Below are 18165 nucleotides of genomic sequence, written 5' to 3' on the forward strand. Positions count from 1 at the left end.
TCCTGCTCTTCAGCTTGTGGGGCTTCCTGCCCTCTCTCTCTGCACAAGCCAGGTGTCTCGTTACCTAGGGTCTTGGTCTTCTAGCCAGCCACGGCACTTCTCCAAACTCTCCTCTACTTCAACTCCTCCAAACTGCTCTCTGCTCCAACTCCTTCCCCTGGCTGATTGAAACAGGGGGTTTTATCAGGTAACTAGCGTCAGGTGCTCTAATTGGCTTCAGGTGCTCTTAATTAATCTATAGAAACCTTTCTTCCCTCTACAGGGAATAAGGCTTCTCCTCATCCTGGGACTTACATATCTCTCCTATATCACTTGCGGGCTGCCTTCTGGCCACGCTGTATCACACCTGCTATAAGGAAATATTTACATTTTTGCCTGTAACTGAAAAAAATGTTTGCTCTGAAACTGTGAACCCAGTCAGAAGGGACCATCTCCTGCACAACAAGAAGGCCTATCAAAACTAAATGGGCCATTGTGGGACATCACAATACAAAGACTTTGTTAATTACCTCCTTACACCCATGAAGAGACTATGTGCAAAAGGGCTCATCCCATCAGCTTACATTTTGGAAGAAGGAAATAAAAATCTCTGACAAGAAATTTTTTTCATTTCTTTTGCTGTCTGGCCTCTCCCGTGAGAGCTACTAAAGAGAAGCATAGATTAAACTGGGTTAGCCGTAAAAGAAATTTGGAGCTGACAGATTCCTGCAACTCTGTCACCTTGTAAAACCATAGAGTGTACCTCAGTTGTGAATATATGCTTGCCTGCTTTAACATGGTAATAACTCGTTTATTTTCTTAGTTAATAAATCCTTAGATAGTTTACCATAGAATTGGCTACAAATATTGTCTTTGGTGGGAGATCTAAGGTACAAATTGATCTGGGGTAAGTGACTGGTCCTTTGGGACTGGGAGTAACTAGAATATTTTGTGATCTTTGGTGTATACCAACCATCTATCACTAAGTCCAGCTTGCCTGGGTGGCAAAATAGACTAGATTGCTTAAGGGGACTGTCTGTGACTCCATGGTAAGACTATATTAGTGCTTTAGGAGTTCACACTTGCTACTGGTGAAATCTAATTCTAGAACACACAACCAATTTGGGATCTCTGTCCTACTTTTTAACAGTCTGCTGTAAGTTTGGCACTTACAGTCATGAGCCACTCTAGGCAGCATGACACATGGTTGTGCTAAATCCCATGCAGTTCCACAAATTTAGCAGGACGTTGTTTTTCTATTTTACAGTCATGGACACAGTATCTCACATACATTTTTCATCTCATCTGTATCTTTTCTTTTTTTGAGAAAATGGACATAAGAGCAGGGGTGAAAGTAAAATATAGCTCTTACCAGTACGGGGCCCACTCTGCCCTCCCCCGGCAGGGGCAGGGCCTCAGGTGGAACGGGCGGGGCCAGGGGTGAAAGTAAGTTACATTTCTTACCGGTGCAGTCCAAACGCAAGCAACCCACCTCTCCTACATACTTCATGGATCCCTCCCACTGCATGACTTAGATATAGAAAATAAAGCTACTCCTACTCCTACCAGTACTGTCTGTAATAAAACTTTAATATTGGAATAAGCCTGAAAAAAGTGAAAACTCACTGTCACATTTTTCTCCTTGTCCTCCCTCCTCCTTCAGCCAGGCTGCCGACGCGGCTAGGCTCCGTGCTTCCCCTCCCCTAACCTGGCACTCAGCAGGGGCTGCAGTGGCTCCCCTCTATCTTGTAGCAGGGAGAAGGGGGACTGGCCTTCCTGCTTAGGAACAGTTTAAACTCAGCTGTTCACTCCGCGGTTCAGCCCGCGGGTTAAGGGGCCATTTCTGACATCCTTGTTAATTTCACTCACCATTGTTGGGGTGTTAGATTTGAACTTGGAAATGGTTCCTGATTTTGGTTGTATTTTTTGTGTATTATACTATTGGAGATCGCCTCATCCAGGGGCCAGAAAAGAACTGCCCCTGCCTTGGTCACCACCCGCTACCCAACAACGGTGAGTGAAATTAACAAGGATGCCAGAATTGGCCCCTAATCCCGCGGTCTGAACCGCGGAGGGAACATCTGAGTTTTAAACTGTTTTTATGCAGGTGGCAGTCGTCCTGGGCAGGCGTCTCCCTCAGCCAGTCCCCCTGCAAGCTAGAAGGGAGCCGCTGCAGCTGCTAATGAGTGCCAGGCGGGGGAAAGCGCGGCGCCTACCTGCCTTCCGCAGCCTGGCTGGAGAAGGAGAGGGAGAGAAACAACAAACAAATGTGACAGTGAGTTGTCCCTTTCCAAGCTTTTATTAGCTCTGAGTTTAAACTGTTTGTTATGTAGCCAAAAGAGGGGAAAGTAAGCCAGTACTGAATGCTCCACTTATTTGCCGGTACGCTGCTGCACCTTTCCTTACCGGTACTCCGTAGCTGCCCGGACCGGCTTACTTTCACCTCTGCATAAGAATCAAGCAACTGCAATCCTAACTGTACCATCATCTTGAAAAAGGAGCTCTGGTAGTCAGTAAAACAAAACTGGGCAACAAGAAAAATCGCTAATGGATTTATCCTCACATCACATCCGTAAGGTATGGGAATAATAGTAATTTCCTCTTACAGGTGGGAAACTGAGACACAGAAAGGCTAAATGATTAGCCCAGAGTCTCACAGGAAGTCGTGACAGGGGACTGAACCCAGGTCTCTTAAGTCGCAGGTTAGTACCTCAGGTTCAGTTCGCTTCCCTACTCTATCACAGACATCCTATGAGAGCCTGGACTAGTCCGTTAGACTTTCTGTGCCTCAGTTTTGTTCTGTGAAATGGGAATAATAGTAACTGCCTACTTACAGGGGCGATGTGAGGATAGCATAAATTCAGCTCCATGGAAACCAATGGACATGTGACAAATTACCCAGCAGAGGATGTGCCCCCCCGAAGGTTATACTGGCTATGAATGTAAGGAATGGACAAATAAAGTGTATTATCAACGTAAAACACCACTATAATAAAAAAAAAAAAAAGAGATGCTTCAAGATACAAGTTCTTTACAGAGCACAAGTGATGAGAAAAATCAGGCCAAACCTTCCAAAACTTTACTCAAGAGAGCAGGCCTTGCTTATGCAGCTAGCCCTATTGAAGTCAAGCACAGACTGCTCATGTCAGGTTTTGCAGCAGAGGGCCTATGTCTCTTACCTTTTAAGATGGGTAAAGTAGCTTCATTTTTTTCTAAACATAGAGCCTGGTCTTTCACCACCTGTTGGAATATCTTGCATTCCGGATGGATAGAAGCAACCTGGGCAAGAGATAGGTAGAAATGGTGGGTGCGATTTAACAGGTTCCATGGTGAATAACTCTCCCCTTTGCTGACATATTCTTAAGAATCTTAATGCAGTTGTTAGAGGAATACACCCTGGAGCTTGATATTAGATTCAAAATTAGACAGAGGTGCCAACTTTCTGATTTCCCCGGGGGTGCTTGACCCCTGCTGATCAGCGGCGGGCGGGAGGTGCTAGGGGAGGAGCTGATTGGTGGGGCCCTCCAATGGGTGCTGAGCACCCACTATTTTTCCCCGCGGGTGCTCCAGCCCTGAAGCACCCACGGAGTCGGTGCCTATGAATTGAGGCTGTGAGCGCTTTGGGGGCAGGGACTCTGCTTCTGCTCTGTGTTTTTGCAGTGCCTAGTGCAATGGGACCCCAATCCCAACTGGGGCCAGTACAATACAAGTGATCAGCAACCACAATTCCATCAGGGAGGAGCCATGGCGTGGAGTCATGGGTCTGAGCACATGTGTTTCTATCAATGGCTATGATGGGCCATTACACAGAAGATGGGCAGCGGTAAGTAAAGTAGTAGAAGAGTTTTTCATTATGGTCTGAATTCTGATATACATTTTACATTAATATAACAAACGGCTGTGTACGCTGCATTCCCTGGGGACACCCTCCCCCCCTACTAAAGTCAGCAAGAGACTTATGGGGATGCAGTGAAAAATCTCCAGATATTTAAAAACGTAGTGTAAATGTATACGTCAGCAAAAATGAGGGGTATCTATACGCTCACAACACTGAAGTTCACCTACTAAGCTGAAAGAGGAGAAATCATAGTTAAGAACAGTGCAACAAAGTGGTCTTCATGGCCATGACTCGATCTAGATGGCCCTCGCCACGGTGATATCAATTCACAATCATTTATGGATTTTTAGCCTCACAACACCCTGAGGTTAGGGTGACCACCTTTTCAAAAGGCAAAAGCAGGACGTAAGCAGGAGCCCTGCCCCCCTCTGTGGCTCCGCCCCCTGCTCCTCCTCTTCCCCCTCCCAAGCCCTAGCCCCCTGCGGAGGGCCTGGGGGCCCAAGAGCAAGCCCCTGCCTGTGTGCCCACCCCCCAGGGCATGCCACCCAGGGCAGGGTAGGGACACAGTGGCCTGGACTCTCTGGGCAGCTCTTACTACTCCCAGCTGCAGCTTCTGGCCTGGCCAGAGGGCAGGGCCGTGGGGGGGAGAGGAAGAGCAGGGGATGGGGCCTCATAGTGAGGGGGTGCTAATGCCCACCTCAGTCCCCCCCCCCCCCGCTCTCCCAGGGAAGAGACTGGCGCTGCCCCTAAGCCTCGGGCAGGTGTGGAGCTACTCTGCAAGGAATTTGGGACAATTCAGTCCAGGACCGGGACTTGAACACTGTATTTCGGGACTGTTCCACCCAATTCAGGATGGGTGGTCCCCACTGCCTGAGGTACTCCTCCCATTTCATAGACAGGGAACTGAGGGATAAAATAGACTAAGTGATTTGCCCCAAGTCACACAGGAAATCTGTGGGACAGCCAGGCTCTGAACCAAGAACTTTTGAGTCCCACTCCACTACCCTAGCCACTAGGCCAGCTTTCCTGCCTGCATCTACTTTACTTACACTAGAGCATGAGGAGGCCAGGAAGGAAAGGGGAGACAGATGGTGGTGCTGGAACAAATCTTTGTGTGCTCAATTTAATTTGATCCTATTCGGTTTTTCAAATTGTCTCCACCAAACTGACAGAGGGCCTGATTCTCCACTCTCTTTCACTGGTGTGAAACCAGAGTAACTCCATGGAACTCAGTGGAGTTACACAGCGTAAAACCAGTATAAGTGATAGGAGTATTAGAAACAGAGTATCTGAGTCCTACGTATTGATAGCACCAAAAGTTTCATTCAGCTGAAGCCACTGGGACCATATGAGTGAATAAGGCAACACGATTTGGCCTTTTGCAAGCTGGCCTATTTAAAACACACCCAGAAGCACTGAAAATGCTGATTTAATCTAAGTGATAGATTGCAGATTTACCGAGACATTTCTGAAGAACACTGTAAGCCACCCTAAGCCCCTAAGTAAAAGTCTTGTCTTTTATTATACCAATCCTGACATTACCACTACACTGGGTCTCTTTTTTCAGTCACAGGAAGTTGATTTATAGACTTATGGAATGTTGTCAATACACGGCGCAATTTAATGGGAAATCAGGATTCTGTTTTTAGCCTGAATGGAAATTTTACTGCCCACATAAACAGTTAAAACTGCACAATAATCTCCACCTAGAGAAAAGGGCAAGACTTCATCTTTAAAAATCCTTTGCAAGAACACCTACATTTGGGGCTTTAAAGGACTGTGTGCCTTTTAAACATGTGGCATTTGCGATGGCTCTCATATTAGAATGGAAAGAGAATGAAAGAGTTAACGTGAAAAGAAAACAAAGACGCACTCTAAACAATGGTTAATTTTCACCCATTGTGCTTTGACAATGGGCAACCTTAAATATATTTTTTAAAATCAGCATGATCAGCTCCTAAAATAGCATCTCTTGTTATTGTACATTAGGAATACGCTTCTGAATTTAGTTTCTAAGGTGCCACAAGTACTCCTTTTCTTTTTCTGAATTTGCTATTATTCAGAATCCAACACAATGCTTCTTTAATTTTTTATATTTTCAACGATATTGCATTTTGCACTGCGCTGGCACAACAAACAACTTTAGAAGCAGTAATAAAACGATTACTATGAAAATCAACTGCAATTTACATTTAAAAAAACAACAACCTTTCAGTGGTTTGGCTGGAAATAAGCTGTTTCTTCAGCTCCTAAAGTGTTTGTAACTGGTTGTTGATAATGGGAAACTGTTTATAGTTGGGATATTTTTACGCTGGGTGTTCGAAAGTCATAGGCGTACAGCCTGGTGCAATGCAATTTATTTTCCATAGAAAATCCTTTCTCTGACATATCACAAAATGAAACCAGTTGGCAGCCAATGTCATCATTATATAGGGCTAGCTTCTGTCCCCCTTACACCGAGTAGAACCTAATTCTGAAAACGGTCCCACTGATGGGAATGGGACTACTTGCAGAATATGGTACTGTTCAACATAAGAGTGAATCAGGTCCTTAGCATTTAATGTTTATATGGCACCATAAGCTTGCATGGAGGTAAAAGAAATAGTCCCTGTACTAATGTGCAGACCATGAACACGATAGGATCCGAATTACATTGTTCTGTCTGGTAAGTGGAGTTGTGTGTGTCATATATGAATGCATTGCCAGTACCCTTCCCCTCCTCCCCATTCCTATCACTCTGAGCTAGGGTGACAGATAGTAAGTGTGAAAAATCAGGACAGGAGGTGGTGGGTAATTGGTGCCTATATCAGACAAAGCCCTGAATATTGGGACTGTCCCTATAAAATTGGGACATCTGGTCAACTTACTCTGAGCATTAATCTGAGATCAGGTGGGTTTGCTGGACGTTTTAGCACTTGATCCACTTCCTGCAAGAGAGATCCCCTTTCCTGTAGATGCAGCATGAACCTGCCTTATCATCTTGATGGGGCTTGACCTGCTGGAATTCTAAACTCAATGGTTCAATGATTTCCCCAGTGCAGTAGTTTGCACGGGTCTATCTCAGCTCCAGTATAATGCAAGTCTATCGTCAGGATTAGGTGGGTCTCTTTGGGCCTTTGAGAATTAAGATGCTCTATATTTGAGTATCTATCAAATTCATGCATGGTATTCTAAGGCAGCTGTCACTATGCTATCCCTACCAAAGGTGGAAACCTGATTATGTTCCAGGCTGCTGTTGCTTCTCCTCTCCCTTACCCCATTCCACTGCTACCAGAACAGGTCGTCTTTAGGTGTTATCTTGTTCAGTTATTTTAAAAAAAGTTGTGGCCCCTTGGCCATTAGCATCTGTCTTTGTTGGTCCCTGCTAGGAGTTTGGCCCGTACGCAAGAGTTAACTAGAGCTGGTAGGAAAATGGGGGTTTTATATGCAGAAAAATTCTACAAAATAATATAAAAATATTCAGTTTCATCAAAAATTTTCCACAGATAAATTCAAATGTTCATAAAAAAACCTAAAAAATCCAAATATTCTGCACAAAAACTACAAGATTTTGTCAAGAACATCAAAACAATATTTCATGCCAGGTTGACCCAAATTGAAATATTTTGGATTGCTAAACGGAGTCAGAATATTTCAATTCAAGGATGGTTCAGTATTAGACTGTGTCCACATGTGTTGCTGTGATACCTCATGGGAGTTGTACTTTGGGTGCATCAGCCTCCCATTTCCCCCCGTGGGTGAGGATCCCTGGCCAGACTATATCTCCCCTGGACTATAGGGGAAAGGGGGAGAGAACCCTTTGCTATCCATCACTGAAGGGACAAAATGGGCCAGCATTCTTAAAATCTGTGAAAGGTGAATCCCTCGGCCGTGTGGGCTGAGGATGCTGAGAACTGACTGTAGGTGAGATGTTGCCTGAGACCAGGATTATAATCTGTTAAATTTCAGACACTAGAAAGTGTGTTTGAGTTTGTTTTATTTCCATCCATTTTCTGTTTCTATCATCTCTGCTTAATATCACTTAAGTCTCTGTTCTTTAGTAACAAGCTGATTCTTGCTCTATTATAACCCTGCCTCAGTGCGGTACATTAAAGTGACTTGCGGGTCCTCAGCTAAACGAAAGGCTATGTGGATTCTGTCTCTTTGGAGACAGCGGACTCGGAATTTCTGGGAGCGGCCAGTGTGACAGACTGGACACTGCAGAGAGATGCCTCTGGGTAACTTGTGAACACTGAATGTTACCTGCAAGGCAAGGATTAGCCTGGCAGTCTCCTGGAGTTTGCTGGCAGGCAGACAGCCTGGTGAGGCAGGAAGCTGTCAGACAGTTTAAGCGCCAGCACAGCTCTCTGCTGCAGAATCAGAGAGGTAACATAGTGGCTTATGTTTCTGGGCTCCCTGAGGAGAGCGTCACAAGTGCATCGTGGGAGATGTATTTAGGCTGGTAAGTCCAGCCTATCGAGGAAAAATAGAGGCATGATGCTTTTGAACGCCAATTCTTAGAAGGCACCGCAGCAGCTGCTAAGGAGGGTGTGGGTTAAGGTCAAATGGAGCTGAAGTGAAACAGTTCAAATCAGGAACATCCAAACATTTTGTTTTGACAGCAAAGGTGAAAACAAAGTGTTTTGATATCTCTGAATTGACATTTTGGTTTTCGGCCAAAAATGTTTGGCTGATGGAGTTTAGTCAAAAACTGTTTGGTTTTCAGGGGTTTGTGTTTTTCAATAAAAAGCCAAAGATTGCCATGGAAAGCAGCCACTTTTTTCAATACATAAAGCAAATGAAGGGGGGTTGAAACCCCCATTTCCTATTGAAAACCAGTTGCAGTGGAAAATATTCTGCCTGTTCTCATGTTACCGTCCCTTCTCTTGCAAAAAAAAAAAAAAAATTCCAAGGAATTCTTTAATAGCTGCACATTTCCTTTCAAAGAAAGTGTCTCCAAACCAAGTGTCCTAGCACCATGCTAGGATAGCTCAGTGCGGTCTTACCAGGAATAATGCCACCTTGTGCATCACCATCCCAAACTCTTTCTGTGTCTCTTAGGAAACTCCAGTCTGACTGTTGGCTAAGATCAATCATGCTAAGATTATGAGCAATTAGAACATCAACATTTTAACAAGGTGTTTCTTGTTATAAGCTACCATTTCAGAAATAAATTGCAAAATGTCTCTGTTTGTCAGGACGCCTAGTGGCCTTTGGCACGGACCATCCCATATGTTAAATATCATCATTGACCCGTCAGAGCTTGCAAATTACCACAAGTCCAACAGCAGCCCTACCTATGGCCTGCCTAGAAACAAAATGTTGTTGAAACAAACATGATGTTGGAGCTGTATGCTACCGAGCGGGTAGCCTTACTGAAAGCAAACACGGTTATACAAGAAGAGGGGGAAACATCCCTCAGAAATACAACGCGTGATGATGTTAAACTAGCTGGCCTTCCTCGGGCTTTAAAAAAAAAAAAGGGTAAATTATTTTGTACTCAGAAAACCCTTCTGGCCAGAACGTCGTCTGCTGTTGCTGACTGTCTCTCACTTGTACTTTACACAATACTTGGTTATTCATCTTAAATGATGAACAGTAACAATTTAGGGCTTCAGACTGCAAGCTGCTGCATGTCCACAATTCACAGTGGTCTCAATCCATCTAAGGTACTTACATGGCCCCTGCTATCATTATTTCTGAAGCCTTACAAGCTTTGCTGTATTTATCCTCTCAGTACCCCTGTGTCCATTTTAGGGATGGGGAACTGAGGCACAGAGCAACTATGGGGGCAGATTTGCAAAGGCATCTAGCTTCTGAAACCCAATGGGAGTGAAGCTCCTATATATCACGTGAGCCTTCAAATATCTACCCCTAAGTGACTTGCCCAGGTCACACAGGCAGCCTGTGTCAGAACAGGGACTTGAACTCAGGGACCTTAAGTCCAAAGCTACTGCCCTAACCACTGGGTCATCCTTCCATCTTCCTTCAGAAAGCTCAGCGTCGAACAAGGGCTGTCTACTTACAATAGGGATGGGTGTGATAGAAAATCCTAAACTAGAATCTGGCCTCGTAAATCTGTTGTATTCTTAACATCCAAATGCTTAGAATGCTGAAAACTCCAGCATTGTGCAAATAGAATAGGACATGATAATCTGTTTGTTTGCTTTGTGAAATGCCAGCTTGTCTGTATCAGAAGAGTAAAACCACAAGCTGTATCACCTTGGCTGGGATCCTTTCAGGTCTCATCAAATGAGCAATACCAAGTCTGGGAAGTGCTTGGATGGGAGACCTTCAAGAAACACCTGCCTACTTCAGGAGGCATTACCTACTCAGTTGGCAACTACCATAGAATCATAGACTATCAGGGTTGGAAGGGACCTCAGGAGGTCATCTAGTCCAACCCCCTGCTCAAAGCAGTGCCATTCCCCAATTTTTGCCCCAGATCCCTAAATGGCCCTCTCAAGGATTGAACTCACAACCCTGGGTTTAGCAGGCCAATGCTCAAACCACTGAGCTCAATGCTCAAACCATCCCTCCCCCCAAACTTACCCTCACAGCCCAGCCAAACATAATGCCCCAAGGGCTGCTATGATGCCAAAAATGCAGTCTTTAGATGAGCCATACCACAGTGGTCCTGTCAACATATGGCCATTAAAAATTCTTAGCACATTTTGAAAAAAGCAGGGCTGTGAACTCCAGGCTGGGATACATTCTATCTATCCTCAGAAAGTCAAGCCCCTGGACAATGTCTCAAACTGGGCACCTGACTTCACCAGTCCCTTTTGGCAACATAACCCAAAGTGTTTTGAATAAATGTGTAACCAAGTCTGGTTGGACGTTATTCACAAGCAGAAAAAAGGGCCACATTCATCAGATAAATTCATAGGCTGTAAGGCCAGAAGGAACCATTATGACGATCTAGTTCAGGGGTCTGAAACATGCGGCCCACGGAGTTATTTCCTGCAGCCCGCCATAGGCACCGACTCCACCGGCAGCCAAGCTCCCTTCCTCCGCACCTCCCCTCCTCCACCCCCACCCCCAGCGTGCCGCGTCCCACTCCTCTGCTTACCTCCCCAAGCTTCCCGCCACCAAACAGCTGTTTGGTGACGCTTAGCGCTTTCCAGGAGGGAGGGGGAGGAGCAGGGACTCGGCACACTCAGAGGAGGAGGCAGAAAAGAGGCAGGGCTGGGGCAGGGATTTGGGGAAGGGGTTGGAATAGGGGCAGCGAGGGAGTGGGGTTGGGGCGGGCACTTTGGGGAAGAGGTTGGAATGGGGCAGGGAAGGGGTGGGAAGAGGTGCGGCAGGGGCAGGGCCTCATGGACTAGATGAGCAGTCTGAGGTATGAAGTTCAGCATGTATGATTCTTTGCTGTGAGTAGTTGGGAAGAATGTTTGTTAAAAGTGGCAACGTATTTTGTATGAATAGTTACTTTAAAAAGGTCCTGCCATTACAGCTACATTGATAGACTGTTAGTGTAGATCATCATCAGTGTTACTGACCACATAAGGAATAGTTACACGTGTTTATATTTTATTAAAACCCCTCTTTGCATTACCGTTTTAAAAAAGTGAATACATTGACTTCTAATAGCATTCTATATTACTCTTCATTTTTTTCATTTTTGACTATAAATGTACTAGTCCTCATGTGGCCCTCATGGTGATTTGAGTTTGAGATCCTTGATCTAGTCTAACCACCTGCGGGACACAGACCTGAGAACCTCAGCCAAGAATTTCTGTATCAAGCCCAAAAATTGTTTGGTGTGAGTAGTTCTCATAGCTCTCATCCCCCACTGCACATACAGCTCCAGTGTTCTGGGACAGCCTTTCTATATTTCTTCACCCCATCTCTCATTTCAAATCGCACCTGAAAACATCCCTTTCTTCCTTGGCTTGTACTCTTTTATTCCCCCCACCCCCTGCATGCCATAGCTCTGATGACCAAGTATTTTCATCCCCTTCACTTCCCCATCCTCTCTTTATAACATGGCTGGAATGTACACCATCCATTGACAACTGTTTTGGAGGGTTTTTTAACCCCATATGGTGTTTTGGGCCACAGGAAAAACATAGCAAAGACATTATACAAATTAAAGTCATATTATACTGAATGGCATATTTCACCCCCAAGTTTCTCTAGCAGCTGTCGGGGGGTGTTCCAAGCATTGAGTGGAGAAGCCCTGGTGAGCCTATTGAACCACTCTTTAGAAAGCTCATTGTCATATGTTCTCCAGCAAATAGGACATTGTTTATGAGCTCACTGAGATTTGCCATAAAGCACAGTCCCCATTTCCCCAGTCTCTGCACGGCCCTGAGTGCTATTTGTGGGGCAGAGAGCCTGATCCATAGACCACTGAAGTCAGCGGGAGAATTTCCGTTGCCTTCCGTGGGTCATGGATCAAGCTGCGAGTGCCCCGAACTCACTTTGATTTCAGCTGAGCACCTTGCAGGACTGGGTCTGTCGTCACTGCAGCTCTGAAGTCCCTAGCACACTGTACACCCAGAGTAATTTGGGGGAGATTTTGAGATGTTACAGTGATTGTAACATGACTGTGCCCCAGGAAACCAGCCAGGTTCATTTCCCTTTCATATAAGGAGCTTTCATGGTACCTTTATGCACTGAGGAGTTGTCAAGGTTCCTTCCCCACTCTGAACTCTAGGGTACAGATGTGGGAACCTGCATGAAAGACCCCTAAGCTTATTCTTACCAGCTTAAGTTAAAACCTTCCCAAAGGTACAAACTTTGCCTTGTCCTTGAACCGTATGCTGCCACCACCAAGCATTTTAAACAAAGAACAGGGAAAGAGCCCACTTGGAGACATCTTCCCCCAAAATATCCCCCCAAGCCCTACATCCCCTTTCCTGGGGAAGGCTTGATAAGAATCCTCACCAATTTGTAAAGGTGAACACAGACCCAAACCCTTGGATCTTAAGAACAATGAAAAATCAATCAGGTTCTTAAAAGAAGAATTTTAATTAAAGAAAAGGTAAAAGAATCACCTCTGTAAAATCAGGATGGTAAATACCTTATAGGGTAATCAGATTCAAAACATAGAGAATCCCTCTAGGCAAAACCTTAAGTTACAAAAGACACAAAAGCAGGAATATACATTCCATCCAGCACAACTTATTTTACCAGCCATTAAACAAAAGAAAATCTAGCGCATTTTCTAGCTAGATTATTTATAGATGACTTACTAACTGTACAGGAGTTGTAAGGCTGCATTCCTGATCTGTTCTGGCAAAAGCATCACACAGACAGACCAAACCCTTTGTTTCCCCTCGCCTCCCTCCAGATTTGAAAGAATCTTGTCCCCTCATTGGCCATTTTGGGTCAGGTGCCAGCGGGGTTACCTTAGCTTCTTAACCCTTTACAGGTGAAAGGGTTTTGCCTCTGGCCAGGTGGGATGTTACAGCACTGTGTACAGAAAGGTGGTTACCCTTCCCTTTATATTTATGACAGGAGTGTCCAGCGTGTAACTATAGTTACCACAAGGATATTCTAAGTGCACAATACCACCGGGAACCGAAGGGAGGTATCCATGGGCAGTCTCTTTATTAAGGTTAGGGTTAGGGTTAGGGTTAGTGTTATGAAAACATCGTATAGCCTCTGTGCTGCCATCTAGAGGTCTGTCTGATAGGACCTAAAGTTGGGCCCTGTCACCAGGTCACCACCCTGTGCATATCCTCATGGCAGCACACAAGTGCTGCAGTTTCCTCGACAGAGTTTGCAGCCTCCCTTTAGCGGTTTATGGCTCAGCCCTCTGGCCAGGCCTTTGTGAAAGTTCAATACCCTCCCCTCCTCAGGGTAGTAGAGTCCAAAGGCACAGTGAGTCCCAAAACAAACGCAAAATAAAGGAGTCTTTGGCCCTGCTGGGCTTAGTTCTCTGCCCCTCTGATGTTATTCATGCAGCTGCGCTCCCCCTGAGCTCAGCTCTCCGACCCCAGCCTTCTCCCCAGCTGGGACATTCCATACCTTGGCCTGTGTTACCACCATCAGCAGGTCCCTAATAAACCCAAAGAGTCTAGTGTCAGCCCAGCCTTCTCACCAAGGAAGCTCTGACCAGCCACAGTCCTACTCAGCTCAGATCAAGCCAGCTTCTCTCCCCAAGCACAAGCCACTGGTCTGTTTTCCTTCCCAACCAGCTAGGACTGAGCCACGCTCTCCCGCTTTTCACAGGCCTGACTCCATTACAGGTGTGGCAGGCAAGGCTGATTATGCTCACCACTGTTCATTATCTCTTTCCAGCCCATGTGGGGTTTGTTTACCCCACCACAGACCCTGTGTTGTTTTTTGGGTCTGTTTAAAGAGTCTATATATCGTTCTTTAGTTTCGCCAACTCTGGTGCGGAGCCATTCTCACAAACATAGACTTGACTGTTTGGGCTAAAGGGAGTCACACTAGTATAAATGATGCTGATGGTATTTACTTAGTATGCTATTTGCTGCATGAGTCAGGAGTCTGTGCTGATGCCAGAACGCTGCTATAAGGAGTTATATCCAAACCTACAGCTGCTTTGCTTTCTCAACTATGAGACCTTTTCCCCAGCTTGGTTTGGAAATTACAAAAGGTAGCACATCCCAATGGTTAAAGCTCTCAAATGAAGAAACTATGAAAGTTAGCCACACATTTCTAAAGCAGCAGAAGGGTTCCACCCTGAAGATTTGAGTCTAAAAATGGGTAAAGGTCCAGTGTGGTTCTCTCTTATCCAAACCATTCTGCCTACTGGTTCTGATTGGCAGTGAGCATCGTGATCACAGCCTCTCTTTTTAAAATACTTTCTACTGACTACCCTTTGGGTTAGCGTCAAAATTCCTCCTTGTTGCTTGCTATGTCTTACACAGACTTGGTCCAGAATGCTCGCTATGTAACCACATGTGTCCAGTCATTCTCCCCAGTCTGTTAATTAGGTTATTTCAGGAGTCTTTTTTGAGCGAACACGACAGGCTAGGGGGCATTTTCCGTGCGTTTTTCCTCTTTCTGAAGTTGATTACCTATGGAGTAAGACAAGCTGATTCACTGTCTGCCTTACAGATTTCATTTAAGCAATAACTTTTCGAGACTGTTTTTAAAGGTTGGAGCAAAGCTTGAATGTCGGTTGTATCAGATTATATCTAGTGATCTGATTATATCTCAGCTGCATAGATCTATACATATAGATATATATGTACATAGATATGTGGCAATATATGCACATAAACCTTGTAGACATGCATATATGGACACATTGCTGTAGTCTGTGTGTAAATATATAAAACAGACATTTTCTAACTATAACCTGGAGGAAGAAATGAAAACATAGTGACTTGAATTTATCCCCAAGTAGGTCAAACATTTAATTACCATTGATGCTTTAAAAAGGAAATCGCTGCCCAGTTTCCCCTCTCAGTATGCGTAATATCTGTTGCCATTAAAGGCCTGATCCTGTATTCAGTGCATACCCACTGCTCTCTGTAAAGAGGAATTTAAGGTGCACAAGAAACGGACGATGAGACTATAGAGGGAGTTAAGCATGTCCTACCAGCGGGGAGTGTCTTAGTCAGTCGAAGCTGTGTGTCTAACTTCCCATGAAATGCTTCATTAAGACATCTTTACACCTCAGTAGCAATCCCTCCTTTTTTACAATAATTACCTTTATCCCACTTGACTCGGTAAAAACGCTTTTTGGCTAAAGAGGCATGTGTAGGCCTGCGGATGGGGCATTCAATTGGTCTGTGGCCTTGTGCATGCCAAATCCCCTTTTTGTAACTCTGTTTCCCTTCCTGCCCCTGAGCGCAGACAATGTCTCTTGCTATGCATTTGCACAGCCCCTCGTATAGTGGGGTCCTAATCTCACTTGAGTGTCTAGATGCTACTGTCATGTGCATAAAGAATAGTTTTAGCTTTTTTTTTGGCCTGGCTTTGCAAGGTGGTGAACATCTCCTGAGAAGTAGCGAGTACTCAACTCTTACTGAAGTTGATGGGAATTGAGGGTGATCAGTGTCACATAGGAAGTTTTCATCATCTTGAATGATTGGGCCCCTAGTTTATTTTCACGCCTGGACAAATATTTGATCAGAGGATCCTTGTTGGAATTATTCTTCCACTCTACCTTGATCTTCTGGCAGAGGAAGGAAACATTTGCTTTCTCTAAACACCTTGTGGATTTGGGGTTTTTCTGCATTTCCTATTTAGAATCCAAAGTTTCTCCTCAACCAGTAAAAAATGACTGATACTGAGCTCACTGACTCTCCTAACAGATGCATCTGAGGCTCAGGTGTGAGTGACAAAAATGATGCCAAAGACTATGTGGTATCTACAGGTTGTCAAGCAGGAATTTCTGTCCTGTCTAATCCCATGGGACAAGTATGTTATGTCTGGTACTGTCTGTTACAATATTTTGAACAGATAAGATAATAACTGGCAGTGCACAGATGTGTGATCATTCACCCCAGCCATGCCTGACATGAAACAGGAAATTCTAAGACCAAGCCCTGTTAACAGAGTTTATAAACACAGATTCAAATCCAGCACACAGGTGTTTCTGCTCACTGTGTGGGCATGTAGAAAGTGAGGCCAATGCCCCTGTAAATTTAGACATAGTATAGCACAACTTGGTGCTTGAGATCACTAAAGGTATTCAGCAAAACAGCATCAGTGCTCTATGGAACTGCATGTGCTCTGCACCTTCCTAAGGAAATACACACCTCTGTTATATTCTGGTTCTGCAGCAAAGTTCTCTTCCTCATGATCACTATAGCCCACGGAGGTCCCCTTCAGGCCACTTTGGGATGTGGATGCTTTGCATACTTTTCTGTTTTGTTGTTGTTGTTGTTTGGTTTTTTTTTTTACTGATTGGACAATATACAGCTAATCAAAGGCTTTATCAACCTTTAAATCATATGCAAAGCCTCCCCCGGGGAAGTGGAGCACTGGATAACTCTAACTTGTAAAGTCTTTTTTTTTTTTTTTTTTTTTTTTAGCACTTAACAAATGAATCTCTCCTTTCTTCTGCCCTTTCTGGGTATTCCCAGCATGGTAGGGTTGGGTTTGTTTTTTTTTTGTTTCACCCCCTCCCGTCTTAGGATGACAGACACCACATCTGTACAACAACCACCAGACCCACAGGCGGATGTGAAAGATCCAGATATGTAGGGAAGAGGGAAAGTGCCCCACCCAGATGTGAGCGCAAGGGGGAGAAAGCAAGATGTGGAGACCGGAGCGCAACTGCCCCATCCAGGTGCGAGCGCCCCTGGCTTTGGGATCCCCCCGCCGCCCGCCCGCGGCAGCCCTGCGCCCTGCATCCCTCCCTCCCCGCGCAGCGCAGGGCGCACGGCGCAGGGCACTCACCAGCGGGAGAAGCGCCCAGGAGAAACACAGCATCTTCAGCAGCCGCTGGCGCGTCCTCTGAGCTCTGGCTGCCGGAGCCGGGGCTCAGCTCAGCCCTTCCCCACCTCCCAAGTCCCGCCCCTGCCTCCTCCGGATCACGCTGCAGCTCCCTCCCCAAGGGTCCTTCCCCAGGTCCCCTGCTCCTGGGGCTCCAGGCGAGTCCCGCTCCAAATCCTCCCAGCCTCCCCAGAGCTCCAGTCTCTCCTTACCTTGAGGCTGGGGGGGCCCTGGGTCCACCTGGATCCTGCCGAGGTTTGACACCCCCCTCCCCCCGGAGCCCCCGACTCAAAAACAAGGAACTGCTCCTTCTGCCCCCCAGAAAGCACCCCCCCACACACGCCCCATCAAGGCGCTGCAAAAACCTGGCCCCGGACTCCCCCTGCCCCAGAGGTGTTGGGCCGGGCACACACAGCAGCGCTTGCTCTCTGTTCTGATGGCCTCTTGGCTGGGTTCGTGGCCCAAATTTGCAGGGTCTGGCAGGAGCCAGCTGCCAGATCCCAGCTGTGGTGGCTCTGAGGGCGCCATTGGGTCTGGAGCTCTCGGGGGGCAGCTGGAGTTGCTGAGCTTGTTCCCTATGTAGGTAGTGAAATGTGGGAGATTAGGGCTAACACCCAGCAGGATCCCAGGGCTGGATCCATTCAGGGATCTGTGAGGCTTATGTCCTGATGCCTGGAATATCCCAGAGCAATGGGAATCGTGATCCTTGTTTTCTATTTAGCCAGTGGGGTTTGGAGGAGAGGGGCAAAACACTGGCAGGACCCTGCGGTGTGCAGGGGCCAGAACTGGGTTTTTCCCCTACGGTTCTGCCAGGATCTGGAGTGTCTGGAACAGAAAGCGGAACTAGAGTTTCTCCTTTGATGGGACAATTTAGGGGCTTGGGTAGAACATATGGCAGGATCCAAGCAGATCCAGCTTTAACCCAAGCCCCCTGAATCTCTACATCCTCCTCCACCCTTCCTAGTCCAACTCCTCCAAAGTCTCCCTCTCCCTCAGATCTC

At 46.0% G+C, this 18165-nt stretch overlaps 1 protein-coding gene across 1 annotated transcript in view; it reads right to left on the reverse strand.

Moving 5' to 3' along the window:
- LOC102936837 (vasoactive intestinal polypeptide receptor 1) overlaps positions 1 to 17195 on the reverse strand; it is a 42750-nt gene extending 25555 nt beyond the window's left edge. Inside the window, exons 1-2 of the mRNA XM_037891207.2 lie at positions 17129 to 17195; positions 3159 to 3258 (exon numbers count right to left, since the gene is read on the reverse strand). Coding sequence (XP_037747135.1) covers positions 3159 to 3258; positions 17129 to 17161 — 133 coding nt within the window. The 5' untranslated portion in view covers positions 17162 to 17195. The remainder of the gene's footprint in view (positions 1 to 3158; positions 3259 to 17128) is intronic.
- Positions 17196 to 18165: the final 970 nt, after the last annotated feature.

The sequence above is a fragment of the Chelonia mydas genome, chromosome 2 (genome assembly GCF_015237465.2).
Source record: "Chelonia mydas isolate rCheMyd1 chromosome 2, rCheMyd1.pri.v2, whole genome shotgun sequence".
Classification (NCBI taxonomy): Eukaryota; Metazoa; Chordata; order Testudines; family Cheloniidae; genus Chelonia; species Chelonia mydas.